At 38.1% G+C, this 20231-nt stretch overlaps 1 protein-coding gene across 17 annotated transcripts in view; it reads right to left on the bottom strand.

The window, feature by feature from the left end:
- Window positions 1-264: 264 nt before the first annotated feature.
- The window catches only part of GPBP1 (GC-rich promoter binding protein 1), a 36540-nt gene continuing 16573 nt past the window's right edge, over window positions 265-20231 (bottom strand). For 5 of the 17 annotated variants that reach the window (XM_074568808.1, XM_074568805.1, XM_074568807.1 and 2 more), the window contains 11 exons: window positions 19299-19418; window positions 13913-14069; window positions 13200-13423; window positions 12498-12564; window positions 8763-8947; window positions 7794-7934; window positions 7158-7322; window positions 3730-3914; window positions 1781-1883; window positions 956-1153; window positions 265-743 (listed from right to left, as the gene is read on the bottom strand). In XM_074568808.1, coding sequence (XP_074424909.1) covers window positions 585-743; window positions 956-1153; window positions 1781-1883; window positions 3730-3914; window positions 7158-7322; window positions 7794-7934; window positions 8763-8947; window positions 12498-12564; window positions 13200-13423; window positions 13913-14069; window positions 19299-19361 — 1647 coding nt within the window. In that variant the 5' untranslated portion in view covers window positions 19362-19418 and the 3' untranslated portion in view covers window positions 265-584. Of the gene's footprint in view, window positions 744-955; window positions 1154-1780; window positions 1884-2710; window positions 2812-3729; window positions 3915-7157; window positions 7323-7793; window positions 7935-8762; window positions 8948-12497; window positions 12565-13199; window positions 13424-13912; window positions 14070-19298; window positions 19419-20231 lie in introns of all 17 variants that reach the window. The other 12 variants (XM_074568809.1, XM_074568810.1, XM_074568813.1 and 9 more) reach the window with 9 other exon arrangements.

Below are 20231 nucleotides of genomic sequence, written 5' to 3'. Positions count from 1 at the left end.
AATAATGACGACTACACTACAAATGGCTAAAGGGCAGTTATGCGTGAAAGAAGTAGAACAGTACAACAGCTCAATTAAGGAAAAGAGTTTTAGTGCACTTTGCTCATTTTAGCCAACATGCTACATTGCCCTTTTTGCGTACAAAGTGGACTCAAGGACTTCCATTGTAAGAAAGAAATGACTTGGCAAGCAAAACACTGTGTCAAGCTGCCCTTTTTTTCCTTATAGACTTGGGACATTTTACGACAGAAGCTTTGCAACACATTACACAATTCTTTGTTTTTATTATTAAATGAGAAAGTCTGGTTTGTTACATTGTCACATTGCTAGTCAGAAATGCTTCACTGACGAAGAAAGTCAATGCTGGGTCAACAGAAGTCCTCATTCTACAACATTCGTTAACAAAGAAATTACAGTAATGTTCAACACACCCAACACAACATTCCTTGCTTTCTTCAGAGGAAAGTCCCATCATTCTTACTCTAGTGGGTATGTTACTACATAAATTAGAAATTTTTTTTGAACAACACATCCTCAAATTTTCATCAGATCAAAACAAGCTTCTACAGGTGTTACAGAAGTCTTCACACATCATCATCATCTGATGTATCACTGCTACTCGTCTCAGAATCGTCATTCTCCAGAGCAGACTTAAAAGTGCTGTTTTTCCAGGGGCTAAATTTAAAATTACAGATGAGGCCATTTTTCAAAATACCATTTTTCCGAAGGCCATTTTTTTGTAACTGAAATGAGAAAAAAAAATTTATTTAGAGAAAGAAAAAGCTAAACACAACAGTCCGTTGCATTTCAACATTCTCTACATCTTCATCTCTGGGCTGTATCAGATCCACAGAACTACCTTTTCATATATACACACAAAGGAAAACTCCCCTGAGAGCCTTCACTTCTGGGCCAGTCACCTGTTTCCAGGCTCCTGCAGTCAATGAGAGCTTACCCTCTTCTTGCGCACTTCCTCAGATGTCTTGCCCCAGTGATCCCTCCTCCCACATGGTCTCTCCTGTAATGCAGTCCCCTTTTCCACTGTGCTGCAAACATCTGTGCTAAGAAGGACAGGGTCTGCAATAAGGGAGTGGCCCAGAAGAGGAGAAGCAGTGGTGAAGAATGGGTATCCCAATCTGTCTACCTGATGCAACTGGGAAGTTGAAGACACCGGAGAGAAAGGAAACAACTGATTCTACATTAAGAAAGGAATTACTGCATTTCCACACATAGTGCAGAAGCTGGTCAATAAGCCAAGCACTTAAGAGCTTAATATTCCAAATGCTCTAATTAATATGTGTGTGGCTAGACTTAAGGAAAAATCAAATTTTCAGACTTAACATTGCACAAGATTCTCCATTCCAGCTCCTCCTCACTAACCCCACTGGGTATATACAATACTCAAATTAAAAAAAAAGAAAAAAAAAATCAAGTCTAGATTGCCTTTTCAGACCTTGTTACTAGTGAATTACATGTCTCAATTTCCAACAGAGAAAGGAAACTGGAACTGGAAAGCCTGTGCAATTCTACTATCAGCAATGCTGAAGCTACTCAGAAGCACTGCCTTACCATTCCCTTGATATTTTGAGAACAGGTCTTACCTACAATAAGCACTGATCCCCTGTCTTTTTGAAGGAACTATTCTTCCAAAAGCACAATACTGAAATGGTACTGAAATGGCAACATCCCTAACCATCCAAATTACTGCAGCTCCTCCTCAAAGGCAGCCATTTAGGGTAGCCAACTACAAGTTCATAATGGAACATTAACTTTGTGTTACCTGTTCACTAATTACTCGGAACTCCCTCATCTCATCCTCTGTTAGTGGAGCGCATGTTTCATCATTTTCACTGTCTTCCTGCCAGCCCATCTCCTTTAACAACCTTTAAATTAAAAAGGACAACATTAACGAACTTGCTACACACACACAGATGTTTCAAGCTCTGCCTACATATATGTGTAAATATCTGTGCACGATGGATGTGCATTGGGCAAACTTGTAGGTGACCAATCATTGTTGTTGAAACCATATAAAAGTCTGGAATTATAGAAGGGGAGAACAACACTACTCTGTTTAAAAAAAAATGTTAACAGGACAATAACAGAAATGGAAATTACATCCTCTGTCATATTTGGACCAAATTGGACAATGTGACAGCCAGGAACAATTAAATCCTCAGGAAGCAGCAGAAAAAAAGTGCAAGCAATCCAAAACTCTTATAACAGAACAGGTGTATTTGTACAGGCATACAGAAAGAGACACGCAATGCCAAATGCAGTACAATGATAGTTATATTTTTGGCAACAATAATTCGTGTTAGAAAGTTTTATGCAAGCAAGCTAAGATGTTAACAGTATTATGTACAATAAAGTGAGCAGTTACACAGCTCCTATTAATGTAAATAAAATTCAGGGCAATGGCTAATTAACTTTTAAGCAACATTGTCTAAAGTTAGCAGGACTGCTGTCCCTTTAAAGCATTACTACACTTCTTGAATGGTTAAAAAAGCGTGAACTATGTAAAATAATTAACTTCAGATTAGCAAACATGACACCAACAGGATGGCTGCATGTTGGAAACTTCCCCAGCAGAAGGAAAGCCCAAGATATGTTTTGTACAAGATGTCCCAATACTGTTACTAGGTACACACAAATATCCTGTGAGTTAAGCTAGTTACTTCAAAGTCCAATTTATCACAAAAAGACTTACCATAACATCTGTCTACATGTATGCAGAGGTCATAGCCAAAGGGCTGGGACAGTATGGAGACAGAGCCTCTCTGGGATAGTACACACACTTGCCCAGAAACCCTATGAAGGCCATTCAAAATCATTTGAATTGAGAAACAGTAATTTAGATTTGAGTCCCATCTTCTAGTCAAAAAATCGTCACCAGCAGCCTCTAGCGGCCAAAGATTTCTGTCTCCATAGCTAATGGTGGAAACAAGAGGAACACAGCAGGGTGCATTTTTTTTTTTATACTCGTGAGGGTTAAGAGGTCATGAAAGTTTCCTTTTTGTAGTACCTGCACAGGAAAGTTCTCTGGACCAATGTATACATACAATCTATCATTTAAAAAAAAAAATAATCTATCTAATCTATCACTGTAATTCTGTAGTTGCCATAAACAGTAAGAATCTGACAGAGCTCATATCCAGACCGAGTTGTGATTTCCCAGCAGCATCATTCTCATCTACCAGGTGCTCCTGCAGTTACTTTTATGAGATACTAGAACTGTTTCAACCTTTATTTGTAGTTACGGTCTCCCTTTCCAGTGCATTGTCTCATGGTATCACCGACTGTGTCAACTAGTTGGTTAGAGAAATAATTAATTACTTTAACAATGAGGAAAAACTCACTGGAGTTTTACATAAGATGCATCATTGAAAGTATTATTAATACAAATAGCAATTACACACATTTTTCCTCCCAGACATGCAGATCAATCAGAGGGATGAAGTCACTAGACAGTTTGCTGTATTTCTTTATAAGGAAATACATCAAATCTTTAGTAAAGCAAGTTTAAGTCAGTACACGTCTAGTAGAAACAAAGTATGTTTCATGTTAAATTAGTAAATGTCTAAAAGCTAAACTTTGACAGTAGTCATTAAACATTTTATGTGTTCTCAGTTTAAAGATTCTGACTTCTGAACTAGTAAGAATTTGTGACACGCTCACTTACCATGAAGGAACACTCTTTATATTATATAAAGTATATAAAGTACATACCTATGCTCTGCCTCAAGTGAGCTTGAAAGAACATCTGCCTGAGGGAAAGCTGAAGATCGAATGATCTGTTGAGATGTAACTGAAGCATTGCCATTCTCCTGCGGAATTTCGTTTTCAAAGTTTCGGTTTATATCTCTCTCATGATGAGGACTGTTGCTGTTATGCAAGCTAAAGGACTCATTACCCTGTTAAAAATAATCACACATCAAAAAGCTTAAAAGTAAACTCCATTCACAAGAAAATGTCTGCAAGCACTGCAACTCTGATTCAGTTTAATTTAAAAAAAAGTTTACATGGAGACCCTCTATACTAATTTAGGGGTAATTCTATTCATACTTCAAGATATTGCAATACCTGGATACTACAGAAGTTTTAAGTTATGCCACTAATCAAGTAATGCTGAAAGCAACTCCCACGCTCTGCCTCAAACATTTTTCTACAAAGTTTCAAATATATCTTAAAATTCAAATTTATTTAAGCTGCCTTTTGTACTTAACAGAAATAACAGGTTATCTGTTGAACTTACAATGACCCTAATTAAATACCAGGCCCATGTGTGTCAGAAGTCTGAAAGCATAAGTTCTCAAGTTTACTTAGTGTAAGGGGCAACAACTACTCCAGGCTACATGTTACATACATCTGGCCAAGGACATTACAACATCCACTACTAAAAAGCCTTTGTTTTATTTTTCTTAAATACACTTGTCTTCTGAAAATCAGCTGTGTACAATGGGACAACCAAATGTATTTGAATATGTATCAAAGATATTATGAACTCAAGACAATTTCAGGATGGAAACCCCCACCAAGTTCATGTACTATTTTCAGAATTCTGAAGCTCATGACAGCGTTTCACAATATTTTTCTAATCTTACAGCAAAATCTTCGTGTATTTCTTAAACACAAATGAACAACATTACCCCCGATACCCATCTCATGGTGCTCAGCCACAGGATGCCTAATGAAAAGATGCAGAACTTTCTTAGCTCACACATACAGCTACGTCCCATTACAGCAAATTTTATTTTGCCTGAAATAAGAACAGGGTCAGAAAAATCAATCTTACTTTTATGAGCAATGCACACCGGCACTGTTTCTTTTTTTACCTCTTCTGAATCCAAGTAAACCTTCTCAAAACCACTCATTTTTCTGGCTGATTTGTAATTTATGATGTTTTTTCGTTTTGTTAAAACACTTTAAACAACTCATTTAAAGAGATTACAGCTGATTATAGGCCTGTAATCACCTCATCCTGAATAATACTATACTTATTTTCATTTGAGAACTATGTACAATAACTATGCTTATGGCTTGTTGGTGGCTGGTAGCACTGACACAAATATTATCCGGTACCACCCAACCACTGCGTAAACCAACCCACATTGAAAGAAACCCGACACGTATTATAAATAGACAATACAGGCCTCCAAGTTCTCAATTATAAAGTAAAACAGGTTCTTTATATATGCATAAATTGAACTATTGCTCCTATGACTAGACCAAGAACAGAGAACTCCTGGCTATCTAACACTCTAATTAGAAAGGAAATGCTTTGAGAAGCAGGATGAAGTTTTTCGATTAATTGTTTTGCAGGATAACTAATAGCAAGAGTATAAAACTCAGCCTTACACTAGTCCATGGGGCCAGATGGGATCCAGCCAAAGGTACTGAGGGAGCTGGTGGAAGTGCTCACCAAGCCACTTTCCATCATTCATCAGCAGTCCTGGCTAACCAGGGAGGTCCCAGTTGACTGGAAGTTAGCAAATGTGATACTTATCTACATGAAGGGCCACAAGGAGGATCCAAGGAACTACAGGCCTGTCAGTCTGACCTCAGTGCCAGGGAAGGTTATGGAGCAGATCATCATGAGTGCCATCACACAGCACACACAGGACAACCAGATGATCAGGCCCAGTCAGCATGGGTTTATGAAAGGCAGGTCCTACTTGACAAACCTGATCTCCTTTTATGACATGATGACCCACTTAATTATGAGGGAAAAGCTGTGCATGTTGTTTACCTGGAATTTAGTAAAGCCTTTGACACCATTTCTCCTGGAGAAACTGACTGCTCATGGCTTGGACAGGTGTACTCTTCGCTAGGTAACAAAGTTGTGGTGAACAGAATTAAATCCAGTTGGCAGCTGGTCAAAAATGTTGCTCCCCAGGGCTCACTACTGGGATCAGTTGTGTTTAATATGTTTATCAATGACCTGGACAAGGGGATCAAGTGCACCCTCAGTAAGTTTCCAGATGATACCAACTTGGGCAGGATCTGCTTGAGGGTAGGAAGACTCTACAGAGGGATTTGGACAGGTTAGATCAATGGGCCAAGGCCAATGGTGTGAGCTTCAGTAAGGCCAAGTGCCGGGTCCTGCACTTGGGTCACAACAACCCCATGCAGTGCTACAGGCCTGGGGAAGATGGCTAGAAAGCTGTCCAGTTGAAAAGGATGTGGGGGTGTTGGTCAATAGCCGGCTGAATATGAGCCAGCAGTGTGCCCACGTGGCCAAAAAGGCCAACAGCATCCTGGCTTGTATCAGAAATAATGTGGCCAGCAGGACTAGGGAAGTGGTTGATACCTCTCTACTTGGCACTGCTGAGGCTGCACCTCAAGTACTGTGTTCAGTTTTGGGCCCCTCACTACAAGAAAGACACTGAGGTGCTGGAGCATGTCCAGAGAAGGGCAACAAAGCTGGTGAGGGTCTAGAGCACAAGTCTTATGAGGAGCAGCTGAGGGAACTGGGGTTGTTTAGTTTGGAGAAAAGGAGGCTGAGAGGAGACTATCACTCTCTACAACTACCTGAAAGGAGGTTGTAGAGACATAGATCAATCTTTTCTCCCAGGTAACAGGCAATAGGAGAAGAGGAAATGGCCTCAAGTTGTGGCAGCGGAGGTTTAGACTAGATATTAGGAAAAATGTCTTCACTGAAAGGGTTGTCAAGCCTGTCAACAGGCTGCCCAGAGAAGTGGTTGAGTCACCGTCCTTGAAGGTATTTAAAGGACACATAGATGCGGCACTTAAGGACATGGTTTAGTGGTAGACTGGGCAGTGTTAGGTTAGTAGTTGGACTCGATGATCTTAAAGGTCTTGTCCAACCTAAGCAATTCTATGATTCTATGATTAGTTTAGTGTACTAAGTTTCATTTATTCTTGTTATTGTTGCCAAAAACACAGATGTACCTCAGTTATCAACATGTGTGAACAGATAATGCAGAAAGGAAAAAAGAAACTACTACTGCTAAGAAGCACTGGAGGAACAGTAGTGCTTGGAACAGCTTTTTTAAATTCATCAAAATGTAATTCCTTTCCTTCATTTAGAGATACAAGACCATAACTTAGCAGCTGTTTACAACAAAATAAGAAGCAGTTTATGGTGCGTCTGAAAACTACTACAGCTGGATCACAGTAGGTATGAACAAAACTACCTTCTCTTGCCCAGCATGATTCTCATCTTCATGTTCCTCTTCCACTCTATCTTGTTTTAATGCTTTCAAAAATTCACTCTTCTTATCAGTCCGCATTCTCGTCAATTTTGTTAAACGAGGCTGACCAACTTTGTCAACAGGGGACGAAGAATTTGACCTGTTACACTAATGTAGGGAGTCAGAAAAAGATAGAATGTTAGAAGTTTATTCATGTAGAAAACTTTGAATGAAAGACAAAAGGACTCCCTGGCACCCATAGTTTCAGGTTTCGCATTTATCCACAGTCAAAAGCAGAGGGAAGACAGTTGTATTTCAGTATATGTAGTTCTTACATGTAAACCCAGAGATGCTGGTTTACAGAGCACTGCTAATGAACAGTGGACCTTCTGAAGTATACCATAACATTAGCAGTTTTGAAGTTTGAACCTATCAGGCTCTACTTCCTAATGCAACATTTTTACTCCAGAGCAAACCTACAAAGCAAACTGTGCACTACTTAAAGGCCAGTGATGTGCCTCCATATTTCTCACACACTGACTTCCAAAAAAACTTATGTAATAGAATTCTGCATAAAAGTATCATCTAACCAAATTAAACATTTTATAGATTTGATAAGAACTACAGACTTTGCTTTACCTCTTTCACTGAATTTTGTGATACAGTAAACGCCTTGGCAGTTGATTTAAAAGGACTGAAATTGCCAACACCATATGCAGATTCATGAGAAAATGGATTCCCGAGTTTATTTTCTTTTGCTTGGCTTTTCCACTGTGTAGGCTAAACAAGAATTTTAACAAAAATTTAAAGAGTCATTAACTACAATAGCATTATTTTCAGGAGTCTTCAGAAAAATGATTAAGCAAAAGCAAATCATAACTATGACCACCATTTAATGGAAACACCTCTTTTCTTGTGGAAAAGAGACTGTTTATGAGCATACGAGCAATTCATCTGCTCACAAATACAGTTTACACTTTTTATATAAATATTAAAATTTCAAAGCAATGAAGAACCTCATGTCTGTGGTATTAAGAATAAAAATATGAGTCTTCAACAGCTGAAAGTATTGTTTTTAACGTAGAATGTTAGAGAGTTACGAATTGCTCCACCACATGCTCTCAAGAGCGCAGAAAAAAATCCTGAAACAAAAATCAAGACATGAACATGGAAAATTGCATTTGGAAAGGTACCAGAATGACACTAATAGGTTGCAACATCATCTCTATCAATAACCGAGATAAAATGCGAAGGTATTTTTATGCCAACTATATCTCTCCACTGAGTACATATTTTTCTGTTAAAATCATATATACAAAAGGCATTGCTATTCTGTAAGTTAAAAACATTCTTTTCACCCTTACTTGAACAGCTGTTGCACTTCTCAGAAAAGGTAAATAAGAAACAAAGAGAGATCCAATTACAGTATAGTTTAAAAAGAAAAATGAGAAAAAGCTGTTTCCATTCACTTTTGGGGTATGCTGTACTCAAAGAGCTGAAAGCATAATACTCTAGCAACAGTACTCTCAAAGGTGAAATAAGCACATACAGAATTAAAGCATGATTTTTCTCAGCATGTTGTTCATACTGCTGGTATCCAAGACTCACCTTTGCAGGTGGAGTGACAGGTTTAGGGACTAATCCTTTATAAACGCTTGTGCCAGTTCCATTCCTTACTGGCTGTGAATGAAGACTTCCTACTACTGGGAATCCAGATATCTGCAGTTCTTTTGTACTGCCCTTTTTAATGACCAACATCCTCGGAGATCTAGATTTAGGATTCAAAGGGTACTCTGGGGGGGGGGGAAAAAAAAAAAAGTGTTTATATATATATGTGCTCATGTGCATACAATCTTAAATTTCTAGCTCAGAAGGTACTGGACAGCCATGTGGTCCAAAGCAAACTGCCATAAATCAGGAACTTAGTCTAGTATAAGTTCCACAAATACCACATTGTACAAACCTGGATAAACACAGGTTCTGTTCCATTTTCTACAACCACCATTTGTAAAATATTTCACTTGGCAATTTTACAGAAGCTAGCTACACAGTGTTTGTTTGCAAATCAAAAATCCAAATACTATTAGTTGTTGATAGTTACCTAATCTTCAAAAAAGATTATGGTCTTCATATTTCCCTTTAAGGTTACTAAAAGAATAATTACTTATGTACTTATTAACAGCTCAGTTTAGAGCCAAATGCTCCACATTGAGGCTCTAAAAACATAAGCCAAGAGATGTGCACTACTGTAGACCGCAGCAATGATCAGTTTCACTATCTCCATGCTTCAGATGGGCGTAACAGATTTGAAGCTTACAACATTTCCATGTTCAAGAGAGCACTAATTTAGAGACATACAGTCAGCTGATATACTAAGTAAATGACATTGAACAGTTTTAAAGAACACCTATTGAAAGCAGTTCTAAAATTGTCAAAAAGTAAAAAAAATACTTTCATTATTTTTTTGCACGTGCATTCCAATACTGAATTAACGGCCTTTTCCAAGATTATCTCCTCTCCCTGCAAGCATTTCTACTTCATGGGCAGAGTCATCATATCCTATATTTAAAAACACCCCTTTCTTAAAAGGATAAGTGACTTTAGCTCTGTTTACAAAGCTACAATGTTACAAAACGTTCATGGTAACTGTATACTCAGCTCTCATTAAACTTTATGAAAAAACTTTTTATAATACTTGCATGCTCCCATCACATATACACAAGGTAAAACAGAATCTGAACAGAAGCATACATTTTTAACAGGCATTAGAAGAGGATGGTAACAGTCCTCCTGTCCTGAATATTGTTTACTTTAAAAGGGAATAGTAATAGCCTTAATTTCAGTTTTTCAATTACAAAACAAGGTTTTCAATAGCAGAGCTGTACTAAAGTAAGATACCAAGCTGTAACAAGCCACTGCACTGTAGCCTACAGGTTGGACTTGATGATCTTTAAAGGACCCTTTCAAACCAAACCATTCTATGATTTCATGCAGCTAACAGAACTGTTCCTTCCTCTGTGAAAAGTGATATCCTAAAAGCCTGAAAAGCTTCCCATCCTTCAGAACAAACTCAGCAGCCACAGCCAGAGTACTGCAAAGCTTGTAAAATACTCAAATTGCTATGTATTTTTCCCAACTTGTTTAGGAAATGAAGAAGTTATTGTTGCTTTTTTATTGAAAGATAACTTTATTTCTTGACTTTCACATGAAAGCTACTAAACACACAATACAGGAAGGCAGTCCAATTGTTTAGGCTCCTGCAAAAGTTCTTAGTAATTAGATATTTATATTGAGGGGTTGTTGCGTGAAAGGGGCAAAGCGTTTTTGGCAGAAGATAAACCCCCTTGCGTTCTAACACTCCTCACCGAGGTGGGAGGCTAGGTGCGGCTAGGTTTAAATTCTGAGTGATGCCCAATTCAGCACTATCAGTCCAATCGCGTTTAATATGTATTAAACTATTACGATTTGGATACACTAATAGTGGACTGCGCCTTCAGTCTAGTCGTGCTCATGAACCAGCACGGCCATTCTCGAGTCTTTGGTCGTGTTCAGTGAGAAACCAGAACAACTAGCTACTTAAACAGTGCAGTTTATTTAAACAACAGGTATACAGGTTCTAAGGATTGCCGGTGATAAATACACTGCCTGCAAAGCACGTGCAAGTGAAAGTATTGTTACATATACAAAACGCGCGACAAAGTTATAAACGATACAGCCTGGCTATAAATGTAGGAAAGAGATTCTCTAAAGAAATTTCTACGTTTCCCAAGAAAGCACTCAGTATATCTAAGTCTTACCCAAAGACGTCCCTATGGGGGGGAAGAAAGGCTCAGCCCATTGACTGGTCCCGGAAGTCAGTGATGTAGTTCTTTGAGATGGTGTCTTCCCTGGGCATCCCCCCTCTCTTGGGCTATTTTTATACTATTTGTTATCTTCAAGGTGGAGTTTGAGTGACTTTAGTCATACATACTTTTATTACGATTGGTGTAAAATTCTCTCACTTCACAATTAAAGATATAGTTTATGAGAAATTCATGGCGCAGACTCAAGAAGGAGTGGTCGCACCTTGAAGGCGGCTAGCCTTCAGGATGGAGGTGTGTTTTGGTATTATAATGACATTATAATGAGCAAAGTTCACACAAAGGACAGCATTTCATCAAAATGTGACAAAGTGTTGGCTCTGAGTACCGAGCAGGCAGCTAACTGGCAGCTCATCTGTTTCATGGTATCATCCCATTCCCATATCTGCTATACATCATGAGGTAAAGCTGTGGAATAATTGCATCCAGCCCCGCACCTCATGTAGCTTCACGAGCATCCTTATCAGGGAACCACAGATGTTGTATTCTTCATGCCAGCTGCAGCTGTTTTCTACCTCAGAAGCCTCTTGATTTTATACTTTTCCTTAATGTGTGAATAATGCTGTACTTTTGTATTTTTAGCCAATTTAGTAATTACTCCACAGGGGTTGGCCTAGTGTTACATAAGAGTGCAAAACATACTGGGGAAGTATGAGAAGAAAAATCAGCAAAGTAAAAGTACCATTTAAAATGAGCAACAAGCTTCAGATCTCAGTATTAGCAACAGTTTAAGTAGTAGCTTTTCTGTTTAATTAAAATTCCTTCTTCAGAAAGGGAAAAGTTCTTATTTTGGCTAAGTTTATTACTTTAACACTTGTGCAGTCTAAGCTGCCACCTTCTTAAGGGTGAACAATTGACTACCTGAAGCCCACAGAATTGTAACGTGGTAGCCAAATTTAATCATGGAGAGATGAGAAAACAATCCCAGACTCACAGATTCAAGTCCAGTTCAAGGCTCACCCTCAGGACTGCATTTGTTACAATTAATTCATAAACACAACCAACAGCTTAAGACATTTGCTTCCAGGAAGAGACCTGAAACCCCTGCAAGCTAACCTGTTCTTCCCAGCCCTCCTAGATTTCTCTCCAAACTCTTCCAACTGCTCTAATCAGTCAGGAGCATTCTTTTATGAAGCCTTCAGCTAGCAATCACAGCACTAGTTTAGGTGACCCACGTTTATTGCCTTACCTCTTGAAAATAAAGGTGAAGATAGATCCTTGATATCTTTACAAAAAAGACTATACTTTTTCTGGGAAAGAATCCTAGTTGTGGCTGCATCTACAGACCAACAGATGGATATTCCAATAGTAGCGTTGCCTCCTTAACAAGAAGATACTTATATTGTAATAACATTGAAGTTTCCTCAATTTCAATCTATAGCTTTACAATTTAAATCTATACCTTTATAATTCTAAAAAAAAGATTCCTATGTTTCAAATAAAACAACTTCATTTTACATTTAAAAACATCAAAAATACTCACCCCACACACCTGCAGCTAAAGATTTATTCTGGTTTACTTCCCTCTCATATTCAGGGTTCAAAGATGGCTGAAAGAAAGTTTTGTCATTATTAAAAAAATATGTCTTGAATTCTGGCATCAATGAAATAAAGAAACAATAATATTGGCAGTACGACCTCTGCTGTCAGAGACTTTTAAATGGAGACAGACTAGACACTTCCCCCTGTGACCCAAATGGGTCAATGCTCACTTGTTTCTCTTCTCCAATAAAACATCTCAGGCAGCAGTCAATACCATTACATGAACTGTCCAGAGAAAGCAAAAAAACAGTGATGTATGGTTCTTCGAAGAGGAAGCTCACTCTTCCTCTTACATCCTACAATTCTAGGTTGAAGCATGGGATCTCAAAGGGCCACTGGCAGAAAGATCACTTTGTTAGTACTTCAGGTTACCAGGTAAGGTAACTTTGTAGAATTTAATACATACACATATCATAGTAGACTGGAACCCAATTGTGGTTTCACTTAAACACTTAAGTGACAATAATAAACATATAATGACAAAAACCGGATATAAAAGGAGAAAAAAGTTAGTGGAGAAATGACTAACATCCCTCACATGATGATCTGAAACTGGTGAAATCTCATGAAGTAGCTTGTAATGGACAAAATGGCACTTGCAGAAACAATGAAACCTTGTTTATTATAATTACAATTAACTTACAAAATCCTCAGCCTCAAACTGTTTGGGTACTTCTTTGTCTTCCTTTTTCCCAGCTTCATTATCAGGTACATTGCTTTCATGCAGTCCTTGGCCTTTTCCACTGTGGAAAGTGCTGGTACGGACACGGGAACCTCCACCATGGTATCCCCCACGATGGTTTATATTTTCTGTACCATTTCTGCCTTGTGAACGCCAACCATTCTTCTCTTTTCTCCCAAAATGCCCTTAGGTTTTTAAATTTTAGAGACACGTAATTACAAACAAATTTAAAAGAATATTCTACTTTTGCAAAATTGTTAGAGAAGTTACGTCAGCAGCTCTACACTCTGCAATGTGGTAGCATAGTAAACCTAAGTTTTCATTCATATAAGCATCAGGGAATAATCTTACAAAACAGTGCCAGGGAAAGAGGTCAGTAGTCCAACATTAAGACAGGTCAACCTCCTTTTCTTGCTGCTCATTTATATGTTGTTGGCTAGAATATTAACTTGACACTCTTATTCTTCTTGAGAGAAATACACCTGGAATTAACACTACTTTAACCAACCCATCACATCCTCTTCCAGATGATCAGTCTTTCCATTACGTCTATTTTACTACAGAATAAGAATTTAGCATAGGAGAGCTACTATCATCAGACTTTTTTCCCAGCTAGAGTGAACAAAGCAATGATGTAACCATATTCAGAATGTTCCATGAAAGCTAAATTATACCTCCATTAGGCCGTCCAATGTTAGGATCAAACCCATCTGAAGAATTATGTCTTCTGCGATTTGATTCATAACGATTCTCTGTCCACGAAAAATTTTCAGAATGTTTCTCAAAATTCAGTGATGACTGTAAAGGAGCACAGCAGTAGGCCTCAGATATCTGATTAACAACAAAACTGAATTATCAGAACTGTAACATGCACATTACTCATGGTATATACAAGTCATATTTAAACGGACTTTGAATGAAAGACAATGCAGTAGTCCTCAAGTATGCCTACGTTCAGAGCTGTGTCGCCATCTCCCATGCTAGCAAAGTGGAATCTGGATCTTCTGCTCCATCACAGTGCAACAGCAGTGAGGACCGTGCTTGTGACACAAGGTAAAAAACCCAAGTGTCTAATTTGTTTTGGCAGCAGAATAGAGCATAAGTGACAGGTGTTGCACCAGAGGAAAAATTACAAAAAAAAGGTGAGAAAGGACAGAAGAACACAGTTTGGAAAGCAGAAAAGTAGTAGTCTGGGATCTTAATTTAGGTGGTCAGAGACTACACACATGCATTCCATAGAAAGCAAGGAGTTGCTTCCACCAGAGGCAGCTGTACCCAAAAGAGGCCCTATTTATTAGTCTCATCATTATAACTTAGTAAGGCAAATGCAACCAGTTATGAAATACAAATAAAACCTAGAGTCAAAAGTGTACAAATTCAAAGTATATTTCAAACTATCAGCTCATAAGCAAGCATTGTAGAAATTTTAAAAACAGGAATCTTTAATATATCAGTAGGAAGTACTTTATAAACTAAGACCTTATATTGAGAAGAACACTCAAAAATACATCCTGAGTGGAACTCATACCTAAAGGGATTAAACCAAAAAAGACTGTGTCTTACAGTCAATTGCCTACCCTATTACTTCTATCTGGCTTTACTATTTTAACACTGGAACATTTTGTTCACTGTTACATCTTAAAAATTCAAGAGTAAATTTTCGTTCTGCACAAGTAGTGCTTAGCCTTACTCTTATTCACAGCACACATTTCCCAGTGAGTGACGACAGAGGGCTGCGTTACCCAGCACCTCCCTGCCAGCCTTTGATGATGATGAAGCAGTGCCCCCTTCCCTCCCAGCAGACTCGCTGTGCGCATCGATGCCCATTGCTTTGCATGCGTACAAGAGATCCAACACGTCCCAGGGCCCTAAGAGCTACAAATGCATAAATGCATAGCCATATGGAAGTGTACTGTGTCTGCAAACTAGGCTTAACGATTGCAGGGAGTAGTACCAACTTCATTGCACCCAAAGTATCAGCTTCACTGCCTGAAGCTCAGTCCCTCTCCAGACTCAGTAACATTCAGGAAAAAAAAAGTAGAGCAGTAATTGTGCGTGTTTGAAAATGAAAGCCCCAAGTTTGTTTCAACCGTTATTATCCACTAATGTCTAATCAAGCTATATGATTTAAAATAGTCTACTGATCAAAGCAAGTAGGAAAAAAACAAAAAAAAAAAGGAAATCACCATTGTTGAGAGACATTAATTGTTTAGCTTAAATAAGTTAAGTTTTAAGTAGAATACATTACTTTGGGTTATAACATGGTGTGATGTATGCTGTTTGCCTAGCTTTACTTATTTAGCATGAGTAGCTAGATTTGCTGAAGCCTTAGGCTGCAATACAGTTAATTTCCTTAGTAATTTTCCTAGCAATTTTCCTAATAGCTGGTACAGTGCTGCATTTAGTCTTTTAGTATGAGAAAAATGTTGATAGCACTCTGTTTTGGTTGTTGCCAAAAATTCAAAATTCACAGCTTAAAATCCAAACTCAGGTAAGCAACAGATGTGTTTAAAATACAAAGCGTGTGATTCCAAACCATACAGAAGTCAAATGAAAAGTGACTGCCTTCTGGGATTGAGACCCAGGAAGTGAATTACTTCCTTGAGAAATTTGGAGAGAGGAAAAAAAAGGAGAAACCCACAAGAAACCATCAGAAGATCTAGTAGTTCAAAAACTATCATAATGAATCTCAACATTTAAGTAAAATATAAATCCTTATAAACAAATTTTTAATAAGCTGCCAAAAATTTCGGAAAGCTCCAGATATGTTGATCATAGATGAAATTTTAGAAGATAGGTTCAGGTGTTCCTTTTACATGCAACAACCTTCTAATATTGCCTTTACAGTTTGACTTTCATTTTCTATGAACTCTGAAGAACAATCACATTTTCACAAAGTATGCAGTATGTAGTGTTTGAGTTGTACATGATTAAATGAATCTAGTCTCTAAATTGCGTGGAAAGATCATGCAGTTTGCATTTTACCCACATGATGGAGGTATCAGCCTATCAAGCCTCTTATGGCAGAGATGACAGTAAACTTCGCAATCAACAGGACATCTATTGGCAATTTCTGGAAGTTGAGAAATTATCTGACTAGGTTCAGCAAGCCAAGAAAGAAAGTAACACAGATTTTTGAAGTATAAGACGACATCTTATTGCTTAACACCGTCTCTTCATGTGCTGTTTATGTGTCTTTTAGTCCAATAGTGATTTCTGGACTGAGGTCTTCTAACACCTTATTGTATTCTTCCTCTGTCTCCAGGCAGGAAGGCTGTTGACTGCTGTTATCTTGTCAATTTGCAGTCTCTGCTGATGGTTGGAACATCCTTATCTTCTGGTTTACGCTTCTTGTGCACCAGTGCTTGCTGGCAGAACATAGGAAACCAAACTTATGGAAAAATGCTACCAAAACATCACAGAATTGTAGGGGTTGGAAGGGACCTTCGGAGATCATCTAGTCCAACCTCCAAAGTCATCGAAGTGTCATCAATTTTTTTGTCATACTAGAAGACTAAACACAGCACTGTATCAGGTGACAGGAAAATTAGTAAGAAAATTAACTCTATTGCAGCCTAAGTCTTCAGCAAGTCTAGCTATTCACACTAAGTAAAGCTACGCAAACAGCATAAATCACACTGTATTATAACCCTAAGCAATTTATTCAAATTAAAACTTACTTATTTAAGTTAAACAACTAATATCTCTCAACACATACCTGAAGATGGTTTCATTATTCACGACACTTGCCCATTTCCATCTGCCCAACTGCAATACTGCAGTGATGCAAATATAGTAATTCCAGACCTGAACAAAAGCTACCAAAAAATGGATACCCAGCTATTTAAGTGAACTTTGCTATATAAATGATAGGGAGATGATATAAAATCTTATCCTCAAGAGGAAATCATCAGCAACAGGTTTGACTGATTTCAGTCAAGCTGTAATCTGTATCAGTCACATTAAGAAAGATCGTTCACAATTCCAGCTTCCTGGCATCAGGTTTTTCTCCTTTACCTACGTAAGGGAAAGCCTCAGCTACCCACGATTGAGGAAGGAAACCAAGCTCCTAAAGATGCAATTCCTAAAAGTGCCTCTTCAGGGAAATAAAGATTGACCAGGTGGAGTTAAGTTTCTCCTTTTCAAGTCTAAATGCTGTTGATACCATAGCCTCAACCCAGCTCCACTCTGCATGAAACAGGAAACACCCTGCCTTCCTCATCCCAACCTTCCTCTTCATCTCCACCTCTCTTACCTGCTCTTCTTTTCAGCTGCTTTGTTGATATATGGGAAGCAGAAATAAAAATCTGTTCTAGGAAATAGAGGGGAGAGGGGGCCACAATATTTGAGACCTGTCTTGTATATCACAGAATGCTGATCATTAACGGAGGAGATAACACAAAGAAATAAACTGCATTTCAAACAATGAAGCACAAAGGCTATCATGCAGAAAGCATACACCTACTGAGTTTTTGGAAGAGATGAAAAAAAGTCTATCTAAACTCCTTAAGACAAAGAATCATGGAAGAAGACAGGATCCTCTTCCATGGGGGGTTGGACTAGATGATCTCCAGAAGTCCCTTCCAACCCCTATCCTTCTGTGATTCTGTGATCCACAATATATGCTTGCAGTGAAGTCTCTCACAACTCAGGAATGAGGTGACTACTACAATCGATACCTCAGATATCTTTGAGCGGTACTACAGTAGTTCTGGAACTTATTTTTATCCTGCTATATTGACACTCTGAGCATGCAGGTAAAGTTCTTCCAGCAGATTCTTGAAATATGTGCTGAAGATTGTTTTATAATTTGTGACACCATACTAAACTAAGCTCTGATTACTTTTTCAATTGAAAAATGTATTGAATTAGAAAAAGCAGATCAAAAGAGTTGAATATATCAGAAATCAGGCAGAATGAAAATTAATAGATTGCAGGAACGATCCTGGAACAGATAGGCCTGATGTTCCCAGAACAGCAACTGAGAATTGCTAATAGACTTGCTAGGTTGGTGGAGAAGAGAGATAATAAACAGAGCAATATGAATACGGACATTTAACGACCTGACTAAAAAATGCATGCATGTGTGTGTAGACATATACAAACAAAGCAATGGGAACACAACTAATACTGATGGTTAACTGTGCATTTAACAATAGCGCAAGCCTATTTCCGTTAAGTTTATAAAGACTAAACATGGAGATGAAAGACAGCAAGAAACTTACATAAATACATTAAAGTAAGGCAATGCCATTCTCATAGCTGCAGATATGGATATTGCATTCAAAAGATTATAATGAAGAACACAGGTCTACAAATAGGGAAATAGGTGACAGGAGTTTGAATATCCAGTGCTGCCTCTGCTTCTGCATTTGCACAAATTAAAAAAGACTAGGAGAACAGGCCAGAAAAAAAGAAACATTTATGAGATAGACACACTCATGACTTCCTAGAATATTCACAAATCTTAACGATTCAGAGATTGCTATTTCCTGTTTCCAAGCTAACTGTCCTATTGCATAAAGCAACAGTAGTCTAGATGAAACAACCAGGGTGAAGATGCACAGCTATTTGAAAGCACCACACTCCACCAGCAGCAACAAGCATCCCACCAGCTACTGAAGAGCCATTTCAGAAGGTCTATTTCAAAAGCATTTTTTTACATCACTTGGAGAACAATAAAACTTCTGTAAAATTTATAGGACACTGAGCAAAAACCAGAAGCAAGAATATGAAGTATATGCCTCTGGCTTGGTACTTCTAGCACAAAATATAGTAACTCATTTTAAACTCCTGATGAACCCAACAACAGCCCTGATAATGTGGTCAGGCACATGCTTCCTTCCATGAACTCAGCTGCTCAAGCAAAAAACTCTACTGGAGGTATGAGTTTGACAACCACAGTACAACTACTTAGATCACGACAATAAGACTTGCTAGATATGATCTTTTATCACCCTATTCATAAATGGATTTGCATTTTTACTATGACTGATATTACGATATTTAGACTTCTCTAATAATGAGAGTGCCTGTTCAAAAGAACAAGAAAGAACATACCTTTGTTGATGACGGTGGAGTAGGAAAATTAAGCCAGGCTGGAGCAAAGTCATGCTGCGCCATTTAGGTCCAGTCTCTCCGAATCAATGAAACAAGGCTTCAGCACCTCATGGCAAGTCCCTGTAGTTGGAAATACAAGAAATTAGTACTTTTCAGATGCTTATGTTACGAGAGATTATACTTGTGGTGTTTTGGTCATTATTTCCCTTCTGTTTTCCAGTATTATTCTCTCACACAGATCTGGTTTAGAATCTAACTACCCTCATCTCATTTATAGCATCACATTTGTGATATTGCAGGTATCATGAAAATACAACTGTAACATTCCTTCCTTTATTTCCTCTTATACGTGGGACGAAGCATCTTGTGTAAAGTCTAATCCAGAAAGATGTTCCAAAATTAGCTTTTTTAAATACTTTCTGGTACTATTTAGAATGGGGTTTGGGAGCTATTTCATTAGCTTCCTAGAAGCTGACTTTTTTAATTAGCAACTAACAGTTAGTCTCAGAGGCCATACTAAAGTTCCTCATGAAAGAATTAGATGCCCAGGGACACCACAAACCCCATATTATCTCTAGATTCAAGGGAAACAGAGTCTACGTGTCCAGAAACAGTGTCAAAATCCAGATTAAGATTAAAACCCAAGAATACTTTTTCTACCCCACGCTCTCCCCACAGGTAGAAAAACATCACTCAATAAGAAAGAGAATGAAAGATAATGTGAACTGTATACCTGAAGCTGAACTAGAGCACAGAAATGAAAGAAGTGCATGAAACACTACCTGTACCAGGGTATCTGCATCATGCTGTGCAGCTAGACATTGTCATAATCATCGTCAATGATTAAAAAAATATTTTAAGTATGATATACGCACCATTAGAAATTCAGCTAGTGAAAACATAATAAACACGCACATGCATTTCATATGGAGA

The sequence above is a fragment of the Larus michahellis genome, chromosome Z (assembly GCF_964199755.1).
Source record: "Larus michahellis chromosome Z, bLarMic1.1, whole genome shotgun sequence".
Classification (NCBI taxonomy): domain Eukaryota; kingdom Metazoa; phylum Chordata; class Aves; order Charadriiformes; family Laridae; genus Larus; species Larus michahellis.
Note: the sequence above shows the minus strand (reverse complement) of the source record. Positions and strands in the feature narration are given on the sequence as shown.